Genomic DNA, 27663 nt, shown 5'->3' on the forward strand with positions numbered 1-27663 from the left:
CCCCCCTTACAGTTGTTTAATAAATTGTATTTGCTTTGAACTGTATGTAATGGACAGTGGTTCAGGGAAGCATCCAGTGAGAAGAGAATACCCCAGAGTGGGGATACCCTAGCCCCTGCTGTAAGTGACCACAAGACTGGGGGTTCAGCCTCCCAGGAATCCTGGGCCCAGCCTGGTTGAGGTTACAAGGACTCTGCTGCATGGAAGAGTGGAAAGGAAGTCCTCGAAGCCAGGCCGGCCTCCATTTAAAAGGAGTGGAAAGGAGGACTCAGATCCGTTCGCTAGCCAATTCCACCTGGGTAGTGTATAAGCCAGGAAAGTTCCCCATAATAGCAGGACCATCCCCTGCACTTACATCTGGTCACATAAAGGCTGTATACCAATGGTATAACATCCCCACATGTAGGCAGCTGGCCTGGCTCCCCAGCCCATGAAGGTCTCCGTACCACACCCAGCCTTTTCAGATCCTTCCTTCAGAGCAGTTTTAGTCTTAAACTTAAAACATCAAAACAAAGCTGTTCTTCTACCCACCACAGACTTCAGCTTGCAGAGGCTTTCCCCCTTACCTCTTTTAGTGCTGAAAGGAGAAGAGACCACCCTAATCTTCCCTTTCCGTCAATCCCCCTGCTTCAGCACCAATTACAAGAACCCATCTCCCTCCTGCAGATCTCACCAACTGAGCTCTCTCAGCCCTTTATAGGGTTCACTGGATGCTTTTCCAGATGGTTTTGATAATCAAAAAGGGCTGACTAGCTCCAGGCCCTTAAAGGGGCAGACTACCTTGTTACACCAAGGCTACTCTAACTAACACTAGCCACATACAGAGGTTCAGATTGCTATAATATTGCCCTGATGGCTCCTCTCTCCCCCTGCCAAGCAGAATTGGGATGCAGGGGAGAATCTGATCTTATATTTTATGTGCCTGAGCTTCTGTTTTTCCCTGGGTGGTTTTTTAATATGTGAAATGTTTTGAAGCATATCCTTTTTTCTTTAGAGACAATTAATTCCTTTGTAATTGCATTAATGCAAAAAAAGCAAATAAAGTTTTAATAAAAATAAAGCAGCCTTTAAACTCATGCCCTTTGCAACATAATCACACCGATGAACATACAGTAATAGAAATTTTAATAAAGGTACAGTCTTAATAGGTTTTAAATTCACAGATGGAATAGTATAAAAGACATGTTTTTCTTCAACTAAGCAACATAACTTTTGTCCATCTTTGCTGAAATAGCCACAACATCTGATCTTGTTTCTTTACCTCAACAGAAGCATACAGTATTGGATATTATAAGGAAAAAAATTAGGAATAGATGGCATATAAAGATTACAAAATTAGAAATGTAATCTTTCTAGTTTATAACAATATCTATAGGCAGATAAAATGTAATGAACATTATATTTAATACTGTTTTGTTTATGTTTTGTTTCTTGACAGAATAGTGCTGTTTAACTATTTTTATTAAAAGTAGAGCTTTTCTGGTTACATAAAAATCATGAGATATTGAACAGGTATTGATCCAGTTGACATGGGAAGTGAAATCCTGATCCTGTTGAAGTCAATAGAAATTTTCCATTGATTTCAATGAAGCCAGGATTTCATCCAGGGACACTAAAAGATACAGAGGATTTCTCATATAAAACCAGCCCCACCAGTGGACTAGAACAGATTGCTTTTGCAATTTCAAACAAACTCTTTCCACTAGGATATGCAGCCTCTGGCTGCAGTCCAAGGGAATTGCCATTGGAGGGCTCCCTATTGCACACTGAATGCACCACCAACTTATTGGGCCTGATTCTGATCTCCCACTGTTTTTTTCCTACCCCATTGGCAGTGGGGTGTGTGAGGATCAGAATCAGGTCAAGTGAGTTTTAAAAGGAAAAAAATCACTAAAAATATTGACTGTAAGGACTGCAGATTTTAGATCTGTTCACTAGTTCACACTGGCCTCTATGTGCAGGCAAATCAGACAAAACGTACTACATCCCTTGCTTCTTTAATAAAATATAAGAAGACAGGGCAGAATTCCTTAGGGCCAGATTGCTTCCACCCCCCAGTCAAACTCATGGAGGGAAGGTGTTGTTCCATGGGGGAGTTTGACCCTGCCTAGAAGGAGCTGTGTGTCAGCATCCGACTTTGTGGATTCCCTGCCACCTGCGTTTCCACACACAGATCCTGTGCCAATGGACTCCAGTGAAAAAGTACTATAAGGACTTCCTCTAGTTCAGGGGTCTCAAACACATGGCCCGCGGGCTGCATTTTGCTGTGGTCCGCCAAGCTCCCCGTGCCCCCACCCCAGTTATTTCCTGCGGCTGCCAAGCTCCCCTCCCCTGCCGCCCTGGCAGCGTACCTCGTCCCCGGTCCTCTACCTACCTCCAGGCACTTCCCACCACCAAACAGCTGGTTGGCGGCACTTAGCGGTTTCCAGGAGGGAGGGGGGAGAAGCGGGGAGCCGTGTGCTCAGGGGAGGAGGCGGAGAAGAGGCATGGCAGGGGCGGGGTTTAGGGGAAGGTGTTGGAATAGGGGCAGGGAGGGGGTGGAGTTGGGGTAGGGACTTTGGGGAAGGGTTGGAATGGGGGTGGGGAAGGGGTGGGGAGAGGCGGGACGGGGTCTCATGGAAGGGGTGGAGTGGGGGTGGGGCCAGGGGCAGCAGGGGGGCAGTGTCAATGATGCAGCCCTCGGGCCGATGTATTAGTCTTCATGTGGCCCTCCTAGTAATTTGAGTTTGAGATCCCTGCTCTAGTTGCAGCTGTCCCAGGTCCTTTCCTAAAGGTGGAAGATTCCCCACCACTGGTAACAGGGCTGATGGGAAGATAATGTGCATCCCTATATCTCTTCTCCTCCCAGCCTGCCATAGCCTAATGCAGGCTGCCTCACTGTCCATGCAGTCTTCACCCACTTCCCACACCAGGATTCAGTAAAAGCCTCTTGGTGGCGTCCAGTGCCATGGAGATAATTGACTCTCCCCATTCCATGCAAGGTGAGATCTCACAGGTGAAAGATCCCACTCTGGGAGCAGATGCTCGGCCCAAGATCTGACCCTTAACCTTAGATGTTAGCTACACATTTCTCTCCATAAAGAGGGCATCTATGAAAATGGAGGTGTGACTGTCCCTGTGAGGCACACAGACCCATATCCTCAGCTGGTGTAAATTATCACAGCTCCTTTGAAGGCAATGGAGCTGCACTGATTTACACCAGCTGATTATCAGGCCCAGAGAGTGTGCAGAAGACTGGTGCAAGGGTGTGTGCCTCATACATTTTCCCATTAGGCCCCACTTTGAACTGGCATTACTGGGGTTGAGAGTATTCAGCACATTGCAGATTCTTGGTCTATGCTTCAGTGCAGCCCTTCATCCCCGCTTTCTCTGGGAATCGCTTGTCATAGCTTTGCACAGTGAACAGCATTGTTTTTTCCTGCTGGTGGGGAAAAAAAAAAATCTTGTGTGATGAAACTGTCCAAAGTGAAGTTTCTCATCTTGTTCTGACAAAGGATAGGTAAGATTCCAGTGTTAATTGGGTCACACTGAGTGTTACTGTAGTGCTGTTTGATATAGGGATAGGCCATAAAGAGCATTAGCCACTATAATAGAAAGTTATAACTCAGATCTGGGTACCTGACATTGATTTGAAATATACCAACAGGAGCAAGGGGGCAGACTTAATTAATGTGGCATAGACTTTTCATAGGAGTATGTGTTCTTCCCACAATGTGGTGGAAACAAACCACACTGGAATTAATTCTGAAGGGCCCTGAGGCAGCAATGATCTGAAGTCAATGGCATTATTGCTTTTTGCTCATTTTCAGCTTCTGTTTGGTTATGGCAGTGGCATAATAGCCTTTAAACTTGACCAGGAAAATGGGGATTGGAATGATAATAGTTAACATGCCAAATATTGCAGCAAAGGCTGCCATCACCTGGCCAAAGGTGGTGAGAGGGATGATGTCGCCATAGCCCACAGTGGTTAGCGTGATCAGAGCCCACCAGAAGCAAATGATAATGTCTGTGAAGTGCAAATCCCCCCGGTAAGAAGGATGAACACCTAGCAACTCGCCATAGAAAAAGAGAGAACCAAAGAAGAGGGTTTCAAAGGCCAGGATCATCAGCAGGAAGCAGATCTCTTGGATGATGGACTTGAACGTGTAGGACAGGACTCTCAGGATCAGAGGGGTCTCTATTAGCTTGATTATCTTCAGAAGTTTGAGGAGGTAGACTATGCGGACAAAACCCAGCCAAAGTGCTAGGCTAGGCATTTTCTGAATCTGCTCGGTGGTGAAGAGTTCAATGTAAACTGGGAAGAGGGAGAGGAAATCAGCCACATTCAGAGGATTTCTGAGGAATTTCTTTTTGTCTGGACAGAAGAAAAATCGCATGGAAAACTCAAAAGTGAACCAGAGGACACAGAACAGCTCCAGGTGGAGCAGGTAAGGGGCCTGGTGATAATAAGGCTCATGGATGCTGTGGATCACATCGGAACGGCCGAAAATGGTAAGGTTAGCAGCAAAGTACTCATACTGTGCCTTCGTCTCCTCACAGAAAATGATGATGATTCCAATGATGAACAGCAGAGAAATAATAGCCAGGCACTGCAGAGGGACAGAAAAGTCAAATGTAGGATCAGGTCAGTGTGAGAGTATCACAAAACTTCAAAGCCTCACTTCACATCCAGGATTCTCAGCATCAAACATTACCTTCTCCTAGACTAACTTTTACCCAATTTCTGTCTAGGAATTGATTCACATATTGAAGGTTTCTTTTTCTTTTCCATTCTTACCTGTCCAAGGCCAAGAGGGGGATCTGGGTCAAGGAAAATAATGTGAACTATTAGCATCTGGACTTGTAGAGAAGGGGAGACATCTGACAGCTGGAGCAATATGGACAGATTCACTGAGATTGCCCTAGCACAGGGATCGGCAACCTTTGGGATGCAGCCCGCCAGGGTAAGGCCCCTGGCGGGCCAGGCCGGGCTGGTTTACCTGTCGCATCCGCAGGTTCAGCTGATCGTGGCTCCCACTGGCCGCGGTTCGCTGTCCCAGGCCAATGGGGGCTGCAGGAAGCGGGGGCCAGCACATCCCTCAGCCTGTGCTGCTTCCTGCAGCCCCCATTGGCCTGGAGCGGCAAACCATGGCCAGTGAGAGCTGTGACTGGCCGAACCTGAGGCTGCTGCAGGTAAACAAACCGTCCCGGCCCACCAGCGGATTTCCCTGATGGGCCATGTGCCAAAGGTTGCCGATCCCTGCCCTAGCACAAAGTGCTGGCTCAAGTGACTCAGCTGTTCTAGACAGACTGGAAAATGTCCTCTGCCTTCTCCAAACCTGCAGTTGCTGCCCCAAGTGCCTATTCGGAGAGGAGAGGAGAGGAATTAATGAAATGCACTAAATAACTATTTAACTGTACACAGCACAGTAGCAAATGCGCAGTCCTAGCATGAAGAGCAGTGGGGCACAGCAAAGGGCCACAGCCATGGCACAGCACTAGCAGGGAGACATAACAGCATTTTAGTTACAGAAAATAAAATGAGCTGAGAGTTGACACTTTTTTCCCCTGATAGAACAAGCAGAAATCACCTGAGAGTTAATTAAGCCCCCTGGCATAAGTGTTTAGCATTAACTCAACCATTACCTGGTTTAACTTCCATTCCAAGGTTTAGAAAAGCAGGTGACCTGGTAGAACCCAAGGTAAAGAAGAATGTTTGAATTTTAGTCACTCCAGTGAACAGACTCTTAACAGACTTCACAGGCTTCCAAATTACATGCCTTGTATTGTTTAATAACAACAGGTAGATAGTAGGTCTAAAGCTGGTCAAACTCTCCTTTACAAATAACAGATTTACACTGGTGTAAATCAGGAGTAATTTTAATGAAGTCAGTGGAGTCAGCTGTAAAACTGGAGTGAGGTCAGAATCAGACCCTATATTAATTGCACATTTATCCTGTTTCTGGTTGGAGAACTTTCATGAACTGATCCTTATTTTCAAAATTATTTGCTGAATGCTTTGGAGGCATAATTTAGAGCCTATGGATCAGTGGTGGGCAACCTGCAGCCCAACAGGGTAAGTTGATTGCGGGCCGCAAGACATGTTGCTGGTGTTGACCGTCCGCAGGCACGGCCCCCTGCAGCTCCCAGTGGCTGCGATTCACCGTTCCTGGCCAATGGGAGCTGTGGGAAGCGGCAGCCAGCACGGCCCGCCGCTTCCCACAGCTCCCACCGCTTCCCACATCTCCCATTGGCCAGGAACGGCAAACTGTGGCCACTGGGAGCTGCGGGGGGCCGTGCCTGCGGACGGTCAATGTCAGCAACGTGTCTCACGGCCTGCATTCAGCATACCCTGATGGGCCGCAGGTTGCCCACCATTGCAGTAGGTTGTTTATGAAATGATCACTTCAATTGTTTATTAATCATGTTGAATAGGGAAGGGGGTCACCTAAGTCACATGGTCTGGTTTCAGCTCCCAAGTGGGATTAGTAAGATTTTATAATATAAAAATAACTCATAGTAAATAGCTCATTTCTAGTATGAATTTTCATTAGTGCTAAAACTCATGAAACCTCTAGGATTCACAAATTGCCCTGGAATACCCAGGCAAATACTTCTGTGTAACGAATAGCAGCATCACCTACCCAAATCAGAGCAAGTTGAACTGCGCACTAAAAATATTGGTGAATCAAGTTGTTATTCTGGGATGTTGTATTTAATTATTCAAGTACTGTATCTGTAAGCAGGACTCTGAACCCGTGCACTAGAGCTGCAAGTTCCTAAGCTTTTTCCACTGAGGTTTAAATTCAGCTAACCCCAACAGATTCAGGCTCACGCTGACAAATCTATCTGGTTCTCCACTGGGAGCATTACCTTGGCACTTAAAGAGGAAAAGGGCTTTTCAAAGGTAGACCAGATCTTTGGCTGCCATCTGGCCCTCCAGCTGAAATCCCTTCTTTCCACCTGGACTACGAGGCGCTCGTCATCAGTATGTTCGTTCTCATCCCAAACATTAAATTCCTCCAGCTGGCTGTCTTTGTTGGTCAGCTTCAGCCAACAGCAGGGTGCCAGCTGTGCATCACTTATCTCCCAGAAAGCCAGCTCTTCCTCTAAGACTGATCTGCAGGTGTCTGCAGGACAATGGAGGTGTTTGGTCCTGTAATAGCTCAACACATAGCCAAAGAGCTGAGCACTCCTGTCAAAGAAGAATTCTTTGGTGATAGGGTTATAATCGTATAGTGTGCTGGCATGGGGCTCTGTGAGGCTGCACAGCTTGGTCCCTGGGAAGGTCCGGAGGGTGCTGCAGTACATCTCATGTCTGATTCCTCCAACATTCAGGATGATCTTCTCTTTTGACAGGTTTCAGAGTAGCAGCCGTGTTAGTCTGTATTCGCAAAAAGAAAAGGAGGACTTGTGGCACCTTAGAGACTAACCAATTTATTAGAGCATAAGCTTTCGTGAGCTACAGCTCACTTCCTCAGATGCATATCGTGGAAACTGCAGCAGGCTTTTGAGCCATCCATCCTTCAGGTGTCAAGTGGTGAGTTCACGTTCTGATTGGCTTCTGTTAATCTCTAGCAAGCCTACAAGAGGGAGAAAGGGTAAGAATGTAAATTAAAACAAAACCCTCAAGGCTGCAAATCTGAAGCAGGGCAGTTTTCCATGTCAAGTCACACCACTCTGTTAAAGCTCATTTTGTAACTTCCCTGAGCACTGGAATTTCCTAGAGAAAGTGTCCGACTCCTCTCACTACTGACATATTCTATTCAATATAGGCTCTTCTACTGAGCTCATCACTCATCTGAATGCCTTCGAATAATGCACTAAGCAACATGACTGTCTGTCACGTGTTGTTTGTTCTCTCATCTTCTCCCTATGGAAGAAGGATATACTGTGGAGTGTCTTGTTTTTGGTAGAGGTTTTTTAATGTAATATAATTTATTTTTTTAATATACATGTTGGCATGTATTTATGTTAGAGAAGGCAAGGTCCCATGTTCCAGAGGAGCAGAGCTTTTGACCACGGTCTTCATCCCAGAGCTTTAGGTGATCTTTTAGACTTCACCTATCCTGCTGGGTGTGGGAGATTTTCTCCTCTCTCCACATTACCTTGATGATCTGGAGTGTCACAAGTGAGATGATATGACTGCATGGCTGTCAACTGGACCATGTTTTCTGGGAGGGGAAGGTAAATGTTCTCTGAGGTTCCCCTTTGTCTCTTCATTCCTCCCCTCTGGACTCATGTTGGGCATAACCATCTGCTCAGCTGTAGGATGCTGTTTCCTCCTGAAGTCTATCAACACGACGCCTGGGTCAGCCTGGAGGGGCTCATGAACAACATGAGGCACTCCCTTCTCCAGGGGCTGAATGTGATGCCTCCATAGCAATCCCAGACCCTGTTGCCCAGGACTCTGTCACTGAGCAGCATGATTCATGTACCGTTACTGATAACCCAGTATCAGCTCCATTCTCCAAAGCTTAAAATATGTTGAGCCCAAATGTGTAGAAGCTGTTTCTCAGTTCTGTATTAATGTCATTACAAGAGAAATTTCATGAGTCAACCTCAGTCTCCTGCACCATACAACATGTGGCCATGACAGAGAACTGGGGCATTTCAGAAAGGACCCATGGATATCATGCACACAGACACCTCTGTCATTTCTGACATACTGCACCGCCTTCTATGGCAGTCCTGGGGTATACCTCTCAGTTCTGACCTGTATCACTGCGAGCTGGTCTAGACCTGTCCTCTCTTTCCTTCCCACTCACATATGTGCACCCCACCCATTCATTCCTGTCTGTACTTTATACTATGGTGTGGTCCAGTTGTCACCTTCTTCTGTCTTTGTGGAAAGCACTTGGGCAGAGAAGCACCAGCTCCCTTGTGTGGTACCAAGGAATGGGAGCTCAGCGCCTTTCCACTTGTGACCTACTGGTAATCAAGATTTGAACCTGCAGTCCAGAAGTGAAGGGCTTGGACACTATCACAGTATGTTACTAGGCTCCCCATATAGTGCCCTTTCACCAGAAGGCTTGGTAAGAGAAGGCTGGGGCTAGCTCAGAAGTTCACTAGAAGCATAAATTAATTGCTGTTTGGCTGCCACAGTGACTGCCCTCAACACACATGTGCACACACCAAGGGCCTGATCCAGCTTCCAGTGAAGTCAATGGCAAAACTCCTATTGATTTCAATAGGAGCAGGATTGGGCCCACACAGTACATAGATACACACACTGCTTCGTGCTTGCAGCACATAAACTCAAATACTGCAGCGAGGATATGAGTGACACAGCAAGTTAGACTAACCTTCTCAGAGTTCAAAAAACCTGTTACTGGACCTTTGCGAGAGCATTCTCTTTCCTTTTACAAGCAAGTAGCTGTGTAAAAAGCTGATTTTAAATGCCTTTGCTAAATTCTTATTCATCTGCTTAGGATGCTAGATGCCTCTTGCTCAACAGTACAAATCCCAAGTGAGTAATCAACTAAAAAGCTACATTTCAGAGCCTTACCTTGGAGCTATTGCAGTAGCTTTGTGACCAGAGGAGAGGAGAAGAAGCCTAGGAAGAGACAAGTTCAGTGAAAACAGAATGTTCAGTGGCTGGGCTCCAAGCTTAGGCTCAGGGATGCTAGAAAACAAAACCAACCAATCGAACAGAAAAGATGTTGAACCCCTCCCCAATCCCCTCCAAGTCTGTCCTATCAGCAATCACGTTTCATCCTCTAAGGAATAATACTCAAACATGTCAACAACTGCCAAGCCAGATGTTCTCCTGGCCACATTATTCTTCCCTCTGCCACCCGCTGTGCTTCTTACAGCCTCAAAGAACAGTGGTATTTTGAAAATATGTAATGCTCAAGCTTCCTGGGCCTAATTTAAAATTAGAATGTTGAGCAACAGAAATGCAGGGAAAATTTGTTCCTTTCCTGACTGTTCCTTACTCAAGTTAAATTAAAAAAAGAGCTGTCACCCTCCTTTCATGTAAAGTGCTTTCCATTCATTTCTAGCTGCAGAGGAAATAAACTTTTGCACCTGCAAATTTTTAACTTGTTTTGGTCCCTGATTATATTAGGAAAATTTTAGGTATCTAACTGCTGAGACTGTTAAAAGAAAATTCACTGTTCAAGACAGAGTGTTTGAGATGGTCTTTTAATTACTCCTCAAAGTCCGTTTCCAGATTTTCTCTGTCAGACTACCTGTAATACTATTCAAAGGAATTAGAGACAAAAAGGACCTTTCACGTCACCTTTCTCACCCCTGCATTAGGCTATTTCCTAAGAGGGTATGTCTACACTGCAATAAAACACCCACAGATGGCCTGTGACAGCTGACTTGGGCTCACAGGTCTCAGGTTGTGGGGCTATAAAATTGCCTCACGGAGTCCCAGAACATGAGCTCCAGCCGAGCCCAAATGTCTAGACTGCAATTTTATAGCCCTGCAGCCTGAGCCCCGCAAGCTCGAGTCAGCTGACACAGGCCAGCCGCAGGTGTTTTATTTCAGTGTAGACGTACCCTAAGGCTCCAGTCTAGTTTTAAATTACACAAGCACAGAGGCAGATTCAGACCTCATCAGAGAAAGATCTACCAGATATTCCACCTAAGATTGGTTTGTTTCATTTTAACCCACTACACCTAGTTATGCTCCCTAGGGCTCTGCAATCCCTCTCACTTCTTTCTGAAAAGAGGTATTTGTACTTGGACTTTCCAGGCTGATTAATTGGGCCAGTTTTGGTCCCCCAATATGCACCACTCCTGCAGCTAAAGAGGCTGTACAGCTGCACTAGCCAGGCAGCTGAGGATTCCCAGGGTGGCGCACAGCCATCACAGACAGCCCCATGCTACGTGCTTCTAAGCGTTCAGCACAGGGACGTAGCTGGTGGAAGGGGTATGGCAAAGTGTTGCTGTTCCCTGGCTGCCAGAATGGCCCCTTTCTGCTAGTTGTTGTTTTAATTTAAAGCTCTTGGCAATTCCAGGCCCCAGGGCAGAACAGTCACTGGGTGCTCTTCCAGGATGTCCAGGGCTTCCATATGCCTGCCTGGCTGTCTTTGTCACCGCCGGTACCACCCCGTGTGCGCCTAGGAGCCCTGTGGCCTGTCCGGGCGATTTAAAAGGGCCTGGGGCTCCTGGCTGCTGCCGCTGCTACTGCAGCAGTGGTGGTGGCCAGTGCCCCTGGGCTCTTTTACATCTCCCAGGCCCCTGGACAATTGCCCCCTTTCCTCCCCTCCCCCCCGTCGGTAGGCCTGGCTCTTGGCCTCAGGATCATGGAAGCACTAAGTCACGTTTGTCCACCCCCTCACACTCATGCAGTGAGCGAAGCTCGGCCAGACACAATGGTCAGGGCCGTTGTGTGAATACGTTTCCCTCTGCTCCAGATGCCGGGGGAGCGGAGGGGGATGAGTGGCCCCAAGTGAATCATAGATGCTGCTTCACTCCTGTCCCCGTCACAATCACTTCATCACAGACATCAAGTTTGACTCAGTCTTGATTAATCCCTTTTGAGTGTCTATCACCAACCTGTGCCCACTCAAGTGTTCACCTACGGTGACTCTAGTGCCTTTTGCAACATGGAAACCATGTAGATACCTAGTTCTTTCCCTGGCTCTTGTATAAATATGGGTGTTAGCTGCTCTACAGGCCTCAGGTCTTTCTCCAGTTCCTTCATGGTGTTATGGTCTGGTGTTAGCTGCTCAATTTTCCCATCTATTCTAAGGTCCTACTTAGTTTCATAGTGGATGGAAGAAATTAAGTCCACAGGCGTTACAGCACCTCCTACAGTACACTTTCACATGAGCACATTAAAACGTTTGCACTCAAAACGTTTGTTACTGAAGCCTAGAGGTATGTTCCAGATGCGAAAAGCCATTGAAATAATAGGAAACAAAATGATACAAGCTGTTACTGGGCTCTGAATAAGGCCCTTTGATAGCAATACAACAAGAGCCTGTGTTTTCCGATCATGGTTAAACACAGATGGAAAGTGCAAATCCAGTTCCAGAGAACAGGGCCCTTTTCCAAGTTTTCTCTTTGTCTGGTATTTTCCGAGAATTTACTTTCCCTGCATGAAGCACTGCAGGAGCTTGGCAGTGACCTTCAAATCTCTTCCCGCATTTCACTTTTCTTTGGGTAATGAATCTCTTGTTTCATTTTGACCTCGATTTATTCAGGCCCAGGGCCTGGCAGATTTGGGAAAGTTATTACTGTAATAAACTTTGCTGTGTTTTCAAAGACCATATTATAACAAAACAGATTCAGATCCACTAGTAGATGAAATGAAGATAGTGAAAGTGACTAGATCCAGCTGCTAACAACATCTGAGCTATTGTTTCCTGTTTTCCAATACCAGATTCTTTATAGCATTTCTCTGTATTTTCTCTCTGATTTAATAAAAACAGCTTTTGTGTATAACAAACCTTTTAGGATGTTTTTCCCATCTGCTCATACTGAGATATATAGGAAAGACCAAACTATGCTCTCAGTCACACCAGTCTAAATCTGGTGTGGCTTAATTTACTTACTGGAGTTACTCTGCATTTACACTGGTATAAACGGGGAAAAGAAACTGGTCCAAAGTAATTTATCATCTGAAAAAGATAGAATAAACTCCCAAAAAGGTTCTTGAAAGAAAGATGATTTATGAGTTGCTGGTGGAGATGATTAGCAATTTATTAAATACAAATGGTGCCTAAGAATACTAAACAAGTATAAGATATGCTGGGGTCCTGAAAGGCTGACAGGAAACAGAGCCACTGGGGATACAAAGCAGTTCACCGGTTCAACTCCATCTCAAGTCAGTAGCAACTGAGGGACATATTCTCTTCTACCAATCTGGCCACTGTTGATGTTCCATAACCTGCTGGCCTAAGTTAGAACATCCCTCTTAGGCTGCTCTAATGTACACCAGGACTGCTTGAGATGAGGGAGCCATCACTGGCCCCTGACACCTCCTCCAGCCTTCAGCACAGGAAAGAATGTGACCCTGAAAGTCATTTGCCTGTTTGAAATGAGTTAGGGGTCAGACATATCCATCCAGTTCCTAAGCAACAGGTGTCTGCATCATAGAAACAACAATCACAACTGGCAATAACTGATTTCCTTGTTCTCAGTAGAGAAGGTAAGGAGCAAAACAGCCAGAGACTGAACTCCCTACTCACCCCTAGAAGCAGTGCCTCCTCACCAAGGAAGAGGCACATTGCTAGAGGGAGCTTGCACAACTGATGCTTATACTGTTCCTCTTCTGAGGATAAAGAGGGAGACTGGAGTCTCTGGGGCTTTCAAACTAGCACTTTTCACCAGAGCTTAATTCACTTAAAAGAATAAAAGAGAAACAGATGAGAAATCCTAAGTGCTTTAGAACATGGTGACCTAACTCTGCTTTGTAGTGAGGAGAAGAAAGAGAGAGAGATGGCCTCAATCATTGCTGCCAGAGAGTGATGTAATTGTTAGGACAACAGGCAGGACTAGGTTTATTGGTGTTAGGATATGAACCATCTGCAGAACACACAACAACTGAAGTCTTCATTTCCAGAAGTGACACCCTTTGTGGGGCACACATTCCAGAGTCAGAGCTCAAGCCACATCCTCTCTCTTGAATATGGGGATTTATCCCTCCTGAATATAAGTCGTAGGGACACTGTAGGCACAGGAAAAACTCAGCCCTATGCCTAGATCTCTTTCAGGATCTTCCCTCAGGGCAGTTTTAGTCTTGAAACATAAAATATAAGCAAAACATCATTCTTTCCTCCTCAGGGCTGAAAGGAGAACATACCCTTCTCGTCCAGTTCCTGCTTCGGAACCTACTGCAGAAACCCATCTCCCTCCAGTTGAACTCTCTCAGCCCTTTATAGGGATCACTGGACCCCTTCCTAGCTGGGTCTGACACTCAAACGGGGCTGGCTGGTGGCCCTAGGCCCTTAAAGGGGCAGACCATCCTGTTACACATGCATAGTGCATATATCATCTGCCAAGCACTAGCAAACAAACCGATCTTCAAAGGTGAGTATTAAGATGACTTGAAAAGTAACTGAAAGATGGCAACAGTAAAGCTGTTTCCTCTTTTGAATACATTGTGCACTCCATACTGCCTCATAATAGTCCAGCTAGAAGCTTAGCCAGCCCAATTCTTAGGTTGTGTGTGTTCTTGATAAGACCAAATGGAGCAATCCCTATGGTTCTTGGTATATGGAATTAGAAAGGTCCTATGAAGGAGAAAGGGGATTACGCTATATTATCTACACCCTAAAGCCTGAAAGTGAGTTTGAGCTATAGTACACTTCATGCTACCAACCCTCAAATCACTGTTCAATACTAAGATGACAAGAATCACTTACAAGGCACTTCCAGATACACTGCAAATCATAGTCCCAGATGATGCTGTGGAGCATTTGTCTCCGCTGAATTCACTGTAGAAAGTTGATGCTCTGGAAGAGGGTGAATTTTCACTGCTGTCTGCAAGACAAGATGAAACGGGCATGGTTTCCACAATGAGAGAGAAATGGTATTTGAGGATATCAAACTGTTAACTAGTGATCAAAATGCAATTAACATGAATAACTGTAAGGTGTCAAGAATCATCCCGTTTCCACCATTTTCTCTCATTCAAACTTGAGGAAGTAGGTTTTGGAGGCCATACGGGTTCCTCTTATTCTACAATATATTTAAACTTCACCCATTTTTAAAATGGGAAAAGAAACCAAACCAGGGAGAGGTGAACTGATATGCTAGCATCAGAGCTGTGATTAGAATTCAGGACTTCCTGGTCTCTAACTCCAGGCATGACTCACTAGACCACAGACACTTGGAAGTATTCTATTACTATGTACAAAATTGCGCTCAAGATAAAAATGACAGATAAATGAGCCTAGCTGAACTAAAGCACATGGATGAAATACAGTGATAAGGACACTTCTATGCATTCAGCAAAATAGAAATATATTCTCCATCCACTTGATCTCTTATGCCTGGTCTGCACTACAAAGTTTTGTTGGCTGAAGTTGCATTTTGTCACTGCAGGTTTGCATACATCCTCACCCAAAATTGGTTCAGTTGGTGAAACCCCGAATTACACAAGTCCATAACCAACATACTTCTGCTTGCAAAATATCACCATGGACAATGTTACCTATTTTGGTAAAAAACAGTCCATCAGCAACAGTCTCACTATGCCCTACTTCCCTCAACAGTGACCACTCTAGTCACTGTTTTGAACACCACTGCCCAGGGGGCACTGTGACCAGAAGCCCACCCCTCCCCCTCTTTAAAATCCCCAGCATATTTTGGAAATGCCTCTTTTCCTGGGAGCCCTCGTGTGCGAGCACACCTGTAAGTGTCACTGAATATCCCATTAGAGCAGTGTTTCTCAACTTTTGTACTGGTGACCCCTTGAATATAGCAAGCCTCTGAATGCAATCTCCCCACCCTCCTTATAAATTAAAAACACTTTTAAATGTATTTAATACCATCATTAATGCTGGAGGCAAAGCGGGGTTTGGGGTGACAGCTCATGACCCCCCATGTAATAACCTCGTGACCCCCTGAGGGGTCCCAGCCCCCAGTTTGAGAATCCCTGCATTAGAGTAAATAGGAATGCCGAGTTTAAATTCCCCCACTGTTCATATTTTGCATACCTCTGTCATGTCATCTCAGGTGGGACTTCCAACAGCGCATAAGTGAATTAGGCACCTAATTCCCATTGAAATTCAACAGAAGTCAATGGGGTACGTAATCCACTTAGGTGTTTTTTAATATCACACTCCTCTCCAAAGTAAATAATCCCAGTCTCTTCAGTCTTTCTTCATATAGAAGTCTCTATATGCCTCCAATAATTTATCTTCATTCTCTAAACTCCTTCTACAGAGCCAGAGGTTTGAAGTCTGGCTAGGGTATTGTTGTGCTTCACAGCATCCAGTTGTATGGGAGTTTACAATAAACATATCGTCAGCTGGATGTCTCTGCTAAAGTGATCAGCAGGAACCAGCAGGATCCAGAGTTAACAATTTATTGAGATGAAAAGAGCCACTCACACCGTTCAGAGCTATTCTTTCAGGCTGACTGCAGACTCAGGCAGACTGTACTGCATTTACACTTGGATCACATGGGGGTGATTTTTTTCACACTTATAGGGGCTAGCGATTTACCTTTTAAACTAATATTCTTCTGTGCAGTTCCATAATGATGGATGCATTTTGCAGCCAACTTCTCAGCCACGGAATAAGTGGAGCACTCTAGGGATGGAGTAGATGAACTCTTGTAGGACTTTTCCATCTCTAACATCTCTGATTCTATAAGCAGCAGCCATGACCCATCTAGTGAGGGGGATAAATCATGTTGACAGCCTCATATCATGGTGGTGTATAAATTAAGTCTGCTAGGGACCTCACTAGATAATATGTCCGCAGCATATGAAATACCAGTGAAAGGATTTTTATAAAACCAGTAATTGCGAGGCATCAGTGTCCCACTCTCAAGGCATGTTTCACCAGTAAAGTTTATTTCAATATTGTAATGTTTATTGTGTGATACAATGCAGGAGAACTTTGTGGAGTGGAGTTTCTCCAGCACCAGACAGCACTAGAACTAGCTGTCTCGTCCAGTTTCCAGGGACAATTTATTTAGATTAAGCTAAATTCATTCAGTCTCTCTACAGAAGAGGTTGTTATTTTTCTAATAATCCAAATGGGAAAGAGTGGCCATACTGAAGGGAATAACTCCCTTTGTTGTACCTGGCCAGGATTTTCACTGCATATACCCTATTTCAGTTCATACCATTTTAACTGACTGATTTCTATAAATTATTTCCCTTGTAGGGTTGTGTTGCTGCTAAATTCCTTCAGCTCCATGAGAACCATCAGATACGTGACAAGAGGCTGTGAGGCCCATTCCAGAAGCAATACCATAAAAAAGACCATGCCTGACATGTATGTATGTATGGGCCCTGATGGCCAATCTCTCTCCTACTGTCTAATGCACACAGAATTTCTTTGTTCTGCTCCCTGATCTCCTTCCAGAAAACTCTTTGTTACCAAACTCCTCACCAAACCACATGAGTGTCTTGCTGGCCCTTCCAAGTCCCTACCTGATCCACCCCACTCACTCTGCTCTGCTAAGAGGTCAGTCTCTCTATCCCAATCTGTGCACAACCCCCTCTTGGCCTTTCTCTTGAGCCACCATAGGATCAGTCTGCCATATTATCATCATGTTCAAACATAATGTCAATAATAATGCAGAAACGGCAGAAGTATTAAGCACTTACTACATGGAAACAAATATTTGATAATGGGCTGGCCAATGTAGCAGCTAAAGGTATAACAAGATCCCGTGGGTGGAAGCCGAAGCTAGACAGATTCACGCTGGAAAGGTGGTGTACATTTTTCACAGTGAGGGTAATTAACCGTTCGGAAAATTTACCCATGTACATTTTTTTGTGGTAGATTCTCCATCACTGGCAATTTATAAATCAAGATTGGATGTTTAAATTACCAAAAATAAATAAATAAATAAATAAAAATTACACTAGTTCAAAGAGGAATTATTTTGGGGATTTCTATGGCCTGTCTTATACAGGAATTTAGTCCAGAGGATCACAATAATTTCTTCTGGCCTTGGAATCTATGAAAATGGGTAATATCCATTGCATTGGTTGATTTAGGGTTGAACCTTTTAACACCAGGTTTCAACCCTGAATTCAAATTGAGAATTAATCCCAATTTCTATGTTAATGACACGCTCTACTCTGTGCTCCTGAAAAAAAATCCAATATTCCATATTTAGTCCAGGGAGCTTTGCAGCATCTTTCCACTCCAAGTGGGCATGATCAGCCAAACATCTAAGTGAGATCAACTGCCCCCCACGGTTACCCCAGAAAACAGAATGTAGGTACTCCCCAGCCCCTGAGTAGCTACCTAGTGTCCTCTCCCAGGTTTACCAAAGGCTCCCTCAAACCCAATCTGTTCTCATCAGGTGTGGGTCTCCAGCGTGCCCAAGAAAATACTAGAGGATGCAGGCCTCTGATGAATGATTGACACAAGTATCTTTTCCAAAACAAAGCACCCTTTCTTGGTGCAAACACAAATTCCTCATACAATAACAAGCTAAGAATTCCCTTACTGATGTTATAAAACACAAATCCTTAATAACAAGCTAAAGAGCACCCAAACTGCAATAACACACAGTTAAGGTGGCTGCTCATTGCTTCTGTCCTTGAAGCTTCAATATTCTTAGGTTTCAGAGTAACAGCCGTGTTAGTCTGTATTCGCAAAAAGAAAAGGAGTACTTGTGGCACCTTAGAGACTAACCAATTTATTATGCTCTAATAAATTGGTTAGTCTCTAAGGTGCCACAAGTACTCCTTTTCAATATTCTTAGTAAACAATGCAGCATGGTAGTTCAGCAGACCTGGAGTTTACTAATAAAGGAAGACCACAAACAGGGTTCAGTGGTGAAGGCACTTGGCCAGATTTATTGTCAATGAAGCATGGTCCTACCTCCCTGGATCAATGTCTACAGTTACACTAACCTATGTCTGCTCATTACAATGGACTTAGCTCAGTCAGCGGCGGGACTTTCCTTAGCCCCCCTCAGCTGGACAAAAGGGTTAAGGCGAAGTACCCTGACACTTATAGGCTGAAGCAAACAACAGGAAAACACAATTTAAACACCCTCTTACATATTTCATGACATGTTACCTCCCCTTGTTCCTGATATCTTGGACAAAACATCCCTATTCATTATTTTGTCAAACCATCTTATCTTGTATTAGATTGGAATGTATCTGTACTAGCTAAAATATATTTATGTAAATATCTAATAAACTAGCAACAACTGTGCCAAGTTCATGTACTGGACAATGAACTTGTAAGCATCTACTTTGCTACATGGCCTGACTTTGGTTCATAGCCTCTGGTTCAGGCTTCAAATCGTGCACCAGGCGTAGTGCTTCAGACTCTATCTACTACATTCCCCTGCTTTTTGTCTTTTTATGGGGAGGATGTTTACCCATCATCACAGAAAAGCACAATGCATGGACTGAAAATGACCCAGTGAGCTACACACGGTTTCTTGGTCCTTTTGCTTTACCCATCCATACATTCATGTCCATAGGCGTGCGCACGGGGTGTGCCCAGGCACATCCTAATGCCCTGAGCTCCGGCTGGGAAGGCTGCTCCTCCCCTGCTGGAGGCTCGGGGTGGGGGAGGAGGAAGAGGAGGAGGCTGCAGCAGTTGCAGGCAGTTACATCGCTGCTGCGCTGCTGGCCCCAGCGGCGCGCGGTAAGTGGAATCGGCCTGGGGCCCAGCCCCCACAATATTTGGGGCCAGGTGTCCTTCCCTGGCCCCACCTGTCCCCTGTTGCTGCTCCCACACACCTCTAGAGCACAGAGTCCCTGCATCTGCCGCAGGGTCCTAGTGCCCCCCATCTCCACTGCCAGGGCACTGACTGAGCCTGCCCTTCCACCTCAGACCCTTCCCTTTTCTGGCGGGACCCTCCAACTCCACCCCCCACCCGCAGTCACCGCTCCTGCCCCATGCAGGACAAGGAGGCAGCCCCATCCCTCACCCCCAGTGAGGCTACAGTCAGGGGCAACAGCAGGGGAGGAGGCGCATGCAGCACCTACCGGCACTCACCACGGGGGAGGCGAGGGAGATTCCTGGACCTGAGAGGGGCCCTAGGAGCACATGCAGTGACAGTGGTGGGGGTGAGTGTGCTGCTGGGGGGGCAAGAAAGGGGGGCTCCTCCCCCAGAGCTTGCTGCTGCCGGCAGGGAAAGGGCTGGGGGGAGTCCTCCTCTCTGGCCCCTGTCCTGGAGCAGCCTGCCTGCACCCCAAACTCATCCCCAGCCCTGCCCCACCCCAGAGCCCACACCCTCACCCCTCTGAGCTTTCACCCCCCACACCCTCAACCCTCTACCCTAGCCCTGAGCCCCTCCAACACCCAAACCCCTCATCTCCAGCCCCAGCCAGAGACCTCATCCCCCGCACCCTAACCCTCTGCCCCAGCCCTGAGCCTCTCTAACACCCCACCCCACCATCCCCAGACAGAGCCCTCACCCCCTACACCCCTACTCTTGCCCTGAGCCCCTCCCAAACCCCTCATCTGCAGCCACACCCCACAGCCCTCACCCCTCACCCCTGCACCCCCTCCCATCCCCAAACTCCCTCCCAGAGCCTGCACCCCAATCCCCTGCCCCAGCCTAGGGCCTGCACTCCAGACCTCCCCCACCCAAACTCCCTCCCAGAGCCTTGGGCAGGTGAGGGGCGGAGTTTGTTGGGGTGGAGTTTGGGTAGGGGCAGGTTCTGGGCACCACCAAAATTTCTACAAACCTGCCACCCCTGGTGACGGGGTCCCCCCTGCCCACCCTCGCAGGGTGTATTTGTTGCCTGAACAAACTTCCCCAGCAGCTGCACAAAGTTGTAATTGCGTCACACAGCGAACCCCACGCTGCTACCGTGACCTCCCATGGCCGCCCTCCCACCCGGGCCTGCACAGCCAATCGCCGCCTCCCCAGCACTACACGTGACCTTTGTTGACTTACGTCCGTCATAGCACACTTCCACTGCTGGGCTCCAGCTTGTTTGGCGCTCTTTGCGCCCGCCCCGTAAGTGCCATCGTGTCATTGGTCAAGGGGATATCCAGGGGGTGTGTCATAACCATACAGCTAAGGGTAGCCTAGAATTCCTCCTTACCTGCAAGGGATTAAGAAGCTCAAATAACCTGGTTGGCACCTGACCAAAGGGACTAATGGGGAAAGAAGATACTTTCAAATCTTGTGGGGAGGGGGAGGCTGTGTGGTGTATTCTCTGGAGAAAGCAGAGAAGCATCAGGTCAAAAAAACTCCTTCTCTTATAAACCATCCTGTACAAGTCTCTGATATTACAAAAAGAGTAAGTAAATAAGGCAAGGCGCGATAGATTACCTTTTGTTTTCAACTTGTGAATTTTCCCTTTGCTAGAAGGAGGTTTATCCCGGTTTTTTGTAACTTTAAAGTTTTGCCTAGAGGGGAATCCTCTGTGTTTTGAATATGAGTACCCTGTAAAGTATTTACCACCCTGATTTTACAGAGGTGATTATTTTACCCTTTCTTTAAATAAAATCCTTCTTTTAAGAACCTGACTGATTTTTCCATTGTTCCAAGACCCAGAGGTTTGGGTCTTTGATCATTTTGTAACCAATTGGTTAGGATATTATTCTCAAGCCTCCCCAGGAAAGGGGGTGTAAGGGCTTGGGGTGATTGCTGGAGGAAGAGGAACTCCAAGTGGTCCTTTTCCCTGGTTCTTTGTTAAAATCAGTTTGTGGTGGCAGCGTTACTTAAGTCCAAGGTACAAGGGAGAATTTGTGCCTGGGGAGTTTTTAACCTAAGCTGGTAGAATAAGTTTAGGGGTCTTTCATGCGGGTCCCCACGTCTGTACCCTAGAGTTCAGAGTGGGGAGGGAACCCTGACAGGGTGGGATTTGGTGAGCACTCTGTTCTGAGCAGCGGTGTGGTAAGGGGCCCAGGCCAGACTGGGGGGGTTGGATACGGGCCAGAGGGTCTTGGGGGCAGTCAGGGGACGGGGAACGGGGGCGTTGGACAGGGCGCAGGAGTTTATTTATACAAGTGGTAAGTTACATACTGCAGTGCTACACTGAGTTGGTCAGAGTCAAATGCAGTGGGGGTGGATGCAGGGTAGATTACAGTGCCAAAACTAAACAGAAACCTTCTCCCTTTATGTACATTACACATCTCATTGCCTTTACTATACATCCACTGACTGATTCTGCTCGCTCTTTACCTTATCTCTACATTCTTTGTCCCTTATTATCTATTTCATAGTAAATAGTTCTCTGTTTTCCCTCTTATCTTAGTTGGCCTTGACATTCTGTCTTCTTGGCCTACTGACCTATTTACTTATCTTAATTTAGCACATTGTTTTCAACCTATTACTTTATTTTCTTCTTTGACCCTAGCTTCCAAAAAATTAGGTCTCCCTCCAGGTGTTAATTACTCATTTTGGGCCAGGCATTAGCTACATTCCTCTGCTTCTGTCATTCTTTTTATATCAGCATTTGTTTCATTTGCATTATATTCCTGTCTTTCTGTGCTTTCTTTTTCAAGTTTATTACCCAGCTGCACATTTCCAAGACCACAGTGGTGGTAATCATTTGAACCACCATTAATATTAGGCTTAAAGTACGAAGCAGGGGTGCAAGCAATATCATCCCCAATTGCTTGTTACTCAGCAATTAGTTGGGCAATGGGCACCAATTGCTCTATTTTCCTTTTTAAACTTGCCCTAATGAGTTGGTTATGGTAGTTACTATGTAACTTGCATAAGCTGTACAAATAATTTCTTTACCAATTTGTTTTTTCCTTGCCTTTATATTGTTTGCTGCAATTAGTTTGTTACAGTTTAGCAATATTATACACATTATAAATGAGGTACTGTTTTGTTAGTAGCCAGGCCCTTATCCATGAATTACAGGTTCAAAAACAGTTTCCACTGCCTGGTGGTCAAAATAATTAATGTTTTGTTATATATATATATGCACTCATATACAAACATATTTTTCATATTACCCTTATTTTAAATAGGTCCCCACATTCAAATAATCTTGAAATATACTCAGTCATTGTATCTAGATTTTGGAGTCTGCTATTTGAAAGATACCAGACTGAGGATTAGTCTTTTGCCCAGCCCGATTCTCATGCACATTCCTGATAAGATGCTAGTATATCAGTTAAAAGAGAAGTATGCACCAATGATACAGCTGCTTTTACAGAGTAACCAAATTCATCCATATTTCAGTGATTAAGATTTAAAACCACAGGCGAATAAAATGAACTTACTTTGCTTAATAATATCCATTTCTAAACAACAATTAGACCTGGCCCAGCTTGTGGTTTCTATAATGTCTCTGTAGACAATTGCGTACTTAATTGTCCATATATAGTAGACTGAAATTAGTTGACCAGTATGTTATATACAAAGCACTTTGTTTTTCTTTTCCTGATACCCAGGGGCTTCTTCACTGTACACTGATATCTTCTGGTGTCTTTGGGATCCACTCTTAACAACTTGAGTTGGTTAACACGATAAGGTTTTTGCTTGTTTGTTTTACATTTCTCTTGTTTTCAATAGCCCAAATTTGATACACACATTAACTTAGTTTGTTTACATTGTAATAGGGACCAAGTACTCTATAAAACAAAGTATGCTTTTGTGCAGACTTTCCCGTTTTTTTAGCACAAATGTAACTGCTTCAAATGCTTTTGCAGTTTTTGAAGACATTCATTTTTACTTCCTTAAAATGTACATTAATTTTTTATACTATAGTGCATAACTGCTAAAATAGATGCTCGCAATACACCACACAGAAGATTGTTCTCCCCTGCCAAGCACTCCGTTTTAGCAGAAGAGTTGATAACAGAATTTTTATCCAAACTTTCTAGAGTTAATTTGCTTGTCGCACCAATTCCACTTTTGTTAACTATTTAGAAGCACAAACTTTAACAACTACTTCCCTTTAACATAACACAGAAGAAAAGAGTATAAACATTAAACCAAACTGAATTTTAAATGCAGGTCTATGCAAACACTTTGAGGGTACTAAACTTTTATGACACTGGGAAACCTGTTGAAATTGTTTGGTTAGTGTTAACATTTTGCAACATAACCAGACATAGTATATGGTTTTTTATATTTTTTACCATTTTTCTATAACATTCTTTTAACTATATTTTAATATTTAATAAAGGCGCAATCAAGTTTATAAAATAACAAACAAGAAACTGACATTTTGCTACTATTACCTTTACATTAATATTGCTGTTTCCCCTTACATTTTCCTTTAAATAAAAAGCCTGTGATTAATAAAAGAGAATTCTTTTTGTTTGCAATTGTATTATTTATTGAGGCAAAAATATATGTACATATATTTATAACTGAGGCCTTTTTGAGCTTTGCAAAAAAACCCCAATTAATTGGTGGTATGATGGTTACACTTCAACCATAATATTAAAATAGTGTGGTAACATATTAAAAAAGTATAAAATCGACTTTTGTTGCAACAAAATAAAAACAAAAAAGTAGCCACGTCACACACACACACACACACACACACACACACACACACAACACACAATGCAGGACAAAATACATAACATACAGGACAAACTTACAATTAAAAACAAATGGCACCAGAATTACAATCATAACTACAAGATAAGGCACTAAGAGCTCAAAATTATTAAAACAATGCATTTTAAAAAGGCAGACAAACAAAATAATTAAACATTTAAATAAGCAAGTTATCTTTTTATTAAAAACTTTTAATAAGGACTGATAAAAATCCATATTAAATTATTTCCCCTTTGCTGCATTAATTTAGTAACTTAAGTCATTTTCCATTACTTTATATTACTTTTATTGTAAAAATGCTATTAAATGGAAATAAGAAAAGCCCATATTTCTTATTAGTTAGTGGTTCGGATTAGAAGTAAAGTTAACATTTCTGTTGCTTGGCAACCGTATCTTCAAGAAAGTTAGGAGTATTTCCAGCTGTTACATTCCTGAAAGGTTAAAATAATTAATTCATTGGGCTTAAACATTTACCTTATTTTCTCTTTGTTTCTTGATTTGTTTTATTTTTAGTTGCTTCATCTTTTTAGCAATAGAGTTTTCTGTAATAAGTAAAACTTTTAACTTTTAAAACAAAAACAAAGCAGAAGTGAGGAGAGGCGGGAGGAGGAGGGGTGCGAGCAGCCTTGGAAGGGAGGGAAACCTGAGTCAAAAAAAATTAACTCTGTTAAATTATCTTAAAGTACAGGCAACAACAGCAAATTTAGCAAACTGAGAGAGGATATAATGGAAAACTTAACCAGTATGTAAAAATTTGAGAAAGAAGGTTATGTTATTAGCTTTGAGGGAGGAGTGGGGCTCCATGGATCAAAGCAGTTGGGAACCTGTGCCCATGGTTTTTATCCTGGCCCTGAGAGGAGAGTGGGTGTGTTAATTTTTGCACAGGAACCCGGGGGGGGGGATTTAACCAGGGCCACAGGGTGGCTAATATGCAGGAGCCCACAACCCGAGGGGGGAGGAAGTGGAAGGGGGCATTGGGGGGGTTACCTATACTGGGGAGAAGCGTTGCACTCCCTGTCATGGTGGTAGGTTGGCTGGCACAGGTCCATGATGCAGTCAGTCAGTGCCTCCCTGCGGGCCTCTCCCTCTTCCCAGGGTGGGGAGTCAGGGCCTGGCCCTGTCACCCCTACCGGCCGCGCTCTGAGGTCCCACAGCAGGGCAGGCAGACCGGCCTAGAGATCCTTCCAGACATGTCAAGACTCACTCATTGGGTGTGATACTCACTCATTAGCATGTTATCTCATACTCATATTCCTGAGCTTATCTCACTTGTTCTAAAGCTGCTTTCCAAGCTTGTGTACTGTGGTAACCATGAAGACTACATGTGTGTTGGTACCATGCCACCCTTACTTCTGCACTGCTGCTGGTGGCAGTACTGCCTTCAGAGCTGGGTGCCCAGCCAGCAGCCACCATTCTCTCCTCTCTGTCTTCAGAACTGGACAGCCGGAGAGCAGCGGCTTCTGGCCAGGATTCCAGCTCTGAAGGCAACGATGCCGCCAGCAGCAGCTGAGAAGTCAGGGTGTCAATGCCATGCCATATCACCCATACTTCTGCATAATATTTGACCTTTGTGCTGGGAAGGGTGGCTAGGGGATTGGGGAGGGGGACTAAAGCAAATTTTAGGGTGACTATAGCTCCCGCAAACCTCCCCTAGCTCCGCCTCTGGTATCGCTGGGAGCAGTCCTGTAGCCATCAAAGAGAAAAAGATGTAACTCATCATCTGGAAAGTAAAATACACCACACAAATAGCAGAGCAGTGTCTTCACAGATGCAGGTTTCAGAGTAGCAGCTGTGTTAGTCTGTATCCGCAAAAAGAAAAGGAGTACTTGTGGCACCTTAGAGACTAACTAATTTATTTGAGTATAAGCTTTCGTGAGCTACAGCTCACTTCATCAGATGCACCACTAACAAGTTTCTGCAGAGGGAAGATCCTTGTGTTTACATGATAGATGGTGTGCTTTCTACTTTTGTGAGGAAACTGCTAGGAAAGTTTACTCACATGCAAATGATCAAAAATATGCTGTCTCACTTACAGATGTAGACTTTGTTAATTCGGACAATCAGCTTCCAGACACGTCTGTTTGTAGGCTTGGTCACAAAACAGGTTGGAAGTTGGAAGAGCAGGGGGATATTACTCCTCTTGAAAAACAGAAGTTCTTCTGTGCAGCCAGAGCATTCGAGTGTAGCCAAGTATACATGTGAGAAGCTACCTTTGAATGATGAAATGTTAAAGATGGCAGCATTTGTAAACTTTGATAGTAAGGAAAACTGCACTTTTGAAAAGACACATTGAGCACTTTGCTGACAGATACCAGTACGTGTTCAATCTCTCCACAACTGAGATAGGGAGGTTCAAGAGGAGTTGGTTCATTACCAGTTAATGCAGAAATCAGATATCACTCAGTGTGTACAGTTGAGGCAGCACTACAAACTGACAGAGACAACACTGCTGTGCCATACAAGGTGGACACTATGTGGGCATATCTTAGCAATGTCAAAAGCCCTTTTTCAAAGTTCCTATTACTGTCCAGGATTGCCAGGCTTGTCTTAGTTTTACCTCATTCAAATGCAGGACAGCGTTCAGTCTTGTTCAAAAGAATAGGACACTATTCAGACCTTGGACTAGGGGGGAAAACACTGTCCTCTATTATCCAAGGGGTTGTCTTCACTACTGGGATAAGTCAACCTAAATTACGCTATTCCAGCTACGTTATTCACATAGTTGGATTTGATGTAGCTTAGGTCGACTCACCCCAGTGTCTTCACTGCGCTGCATCAAAGGGAGATGCTCTCTGCTTGACTTACCTTACTCTTCTCGGGGAGCTGGAGTACCGGAATCCACTGGAGGGCGCTCTGCGGTTGATTTAATGGGTCTTCACTAGACCCACTAAATCAACACCTGCTGCATCTATTGTTGAGCCCCAAGTGAAACTGGCAAATTCTGAAACATGTTTCAAGCATGAGCCACCAATTTTTTTTATAAACACAGCAAAGGGGGCCACTTGGCAATACAATAAAGCATGCGAATAAAATGTGAAACCCAATTAGATATTAAAAGAAATGTGGAATCTGAATCCTTTATCTATGGTTTGTTAGCTTCTAATTAACTAATTCAATTTAATTATTTTATTTTTACATTCATATAATGTATTGTTCAGTTGTGTTATTAATCATTTAATTTTATTTTGCATTTATTTATTTTGGAATCTGATTATTTTAGTTTGCTGTAAATGTAATCTGAACAATAATATACAAACCAAATAATATTTGTGACGTAAAGTGTTTTTCAAATGGATGATAACTATGACAAGGTGCTATGCAAAATAAACATATTGATAAAAGTTCCTTTTTTGTTAGGTTTATATAAAAACATTAAAAAAAATTTCTCTTGTTCTGTCCACTGACTGTGTCCCTAAACCAGGGGTTATTAACTCTAAGGGGTCTCCAACCATCCAGGTTTTTGTTTCAACCAGAAAATAATTTTTATTAAAAATTCCTTGGTTTGCCTTGCATATAGAATTCTCACATGCCCTAGACTTTAGTATGAATTAGGCCATTTAAGTGTTTTGTATGCAATATTAA

The 27663-nt window shown here is 44.4% G+C and overlaps 1 protein-coding gene across 1 annotated transcript; it reads right to left on the reverse strand.

The window, feature by feature from the left end:
* Positions 1-1139: 1139 nt before the first annotated feature.
* LOC311526759 (voltage-gated potassium channel KCNC1-like) lies at positions 1140-27108 on the reverse strand. Its single transcript, XM_084640129.1, has 7 exons — positions 25069-27108; positions 24556-24623; positions 14304-14421; positions 9488-9535; positions 7487-7562; positions 6853-7328; positions 1140-4589 (listed from the first exon to the last, which is right to left on the reverse strand). Exons 5-7 carry the CDS (start codon positions 7500-7502, stop codon positions 3786-3788), a joined length of 1296 nt encoding a protein of 431 aa, XP_084496255.1. The 5' UTR covers positions 7503-7562; positions 9488-9535; positions 14304-14421; positions 24556-24623; positions 25069-27108; the 3' UTR covers positions 1140-3785.
* Positions 27109-27663: the final 555 nt, after the last annotated feature.

This window comes from Lepidochelys olivacea (assembly GCF_965140295.1).
Source record: "Lepidochelys olivacea isolate rLepOli2 genome assembly, chromosome: 9".
In the NCBI taxonomy this organism is placed as follows: Eukaryota; Metazoa; Chordata; order Testudines; family Cheloniidae; genus Lepidochelys; species Lepidochelys olivacea.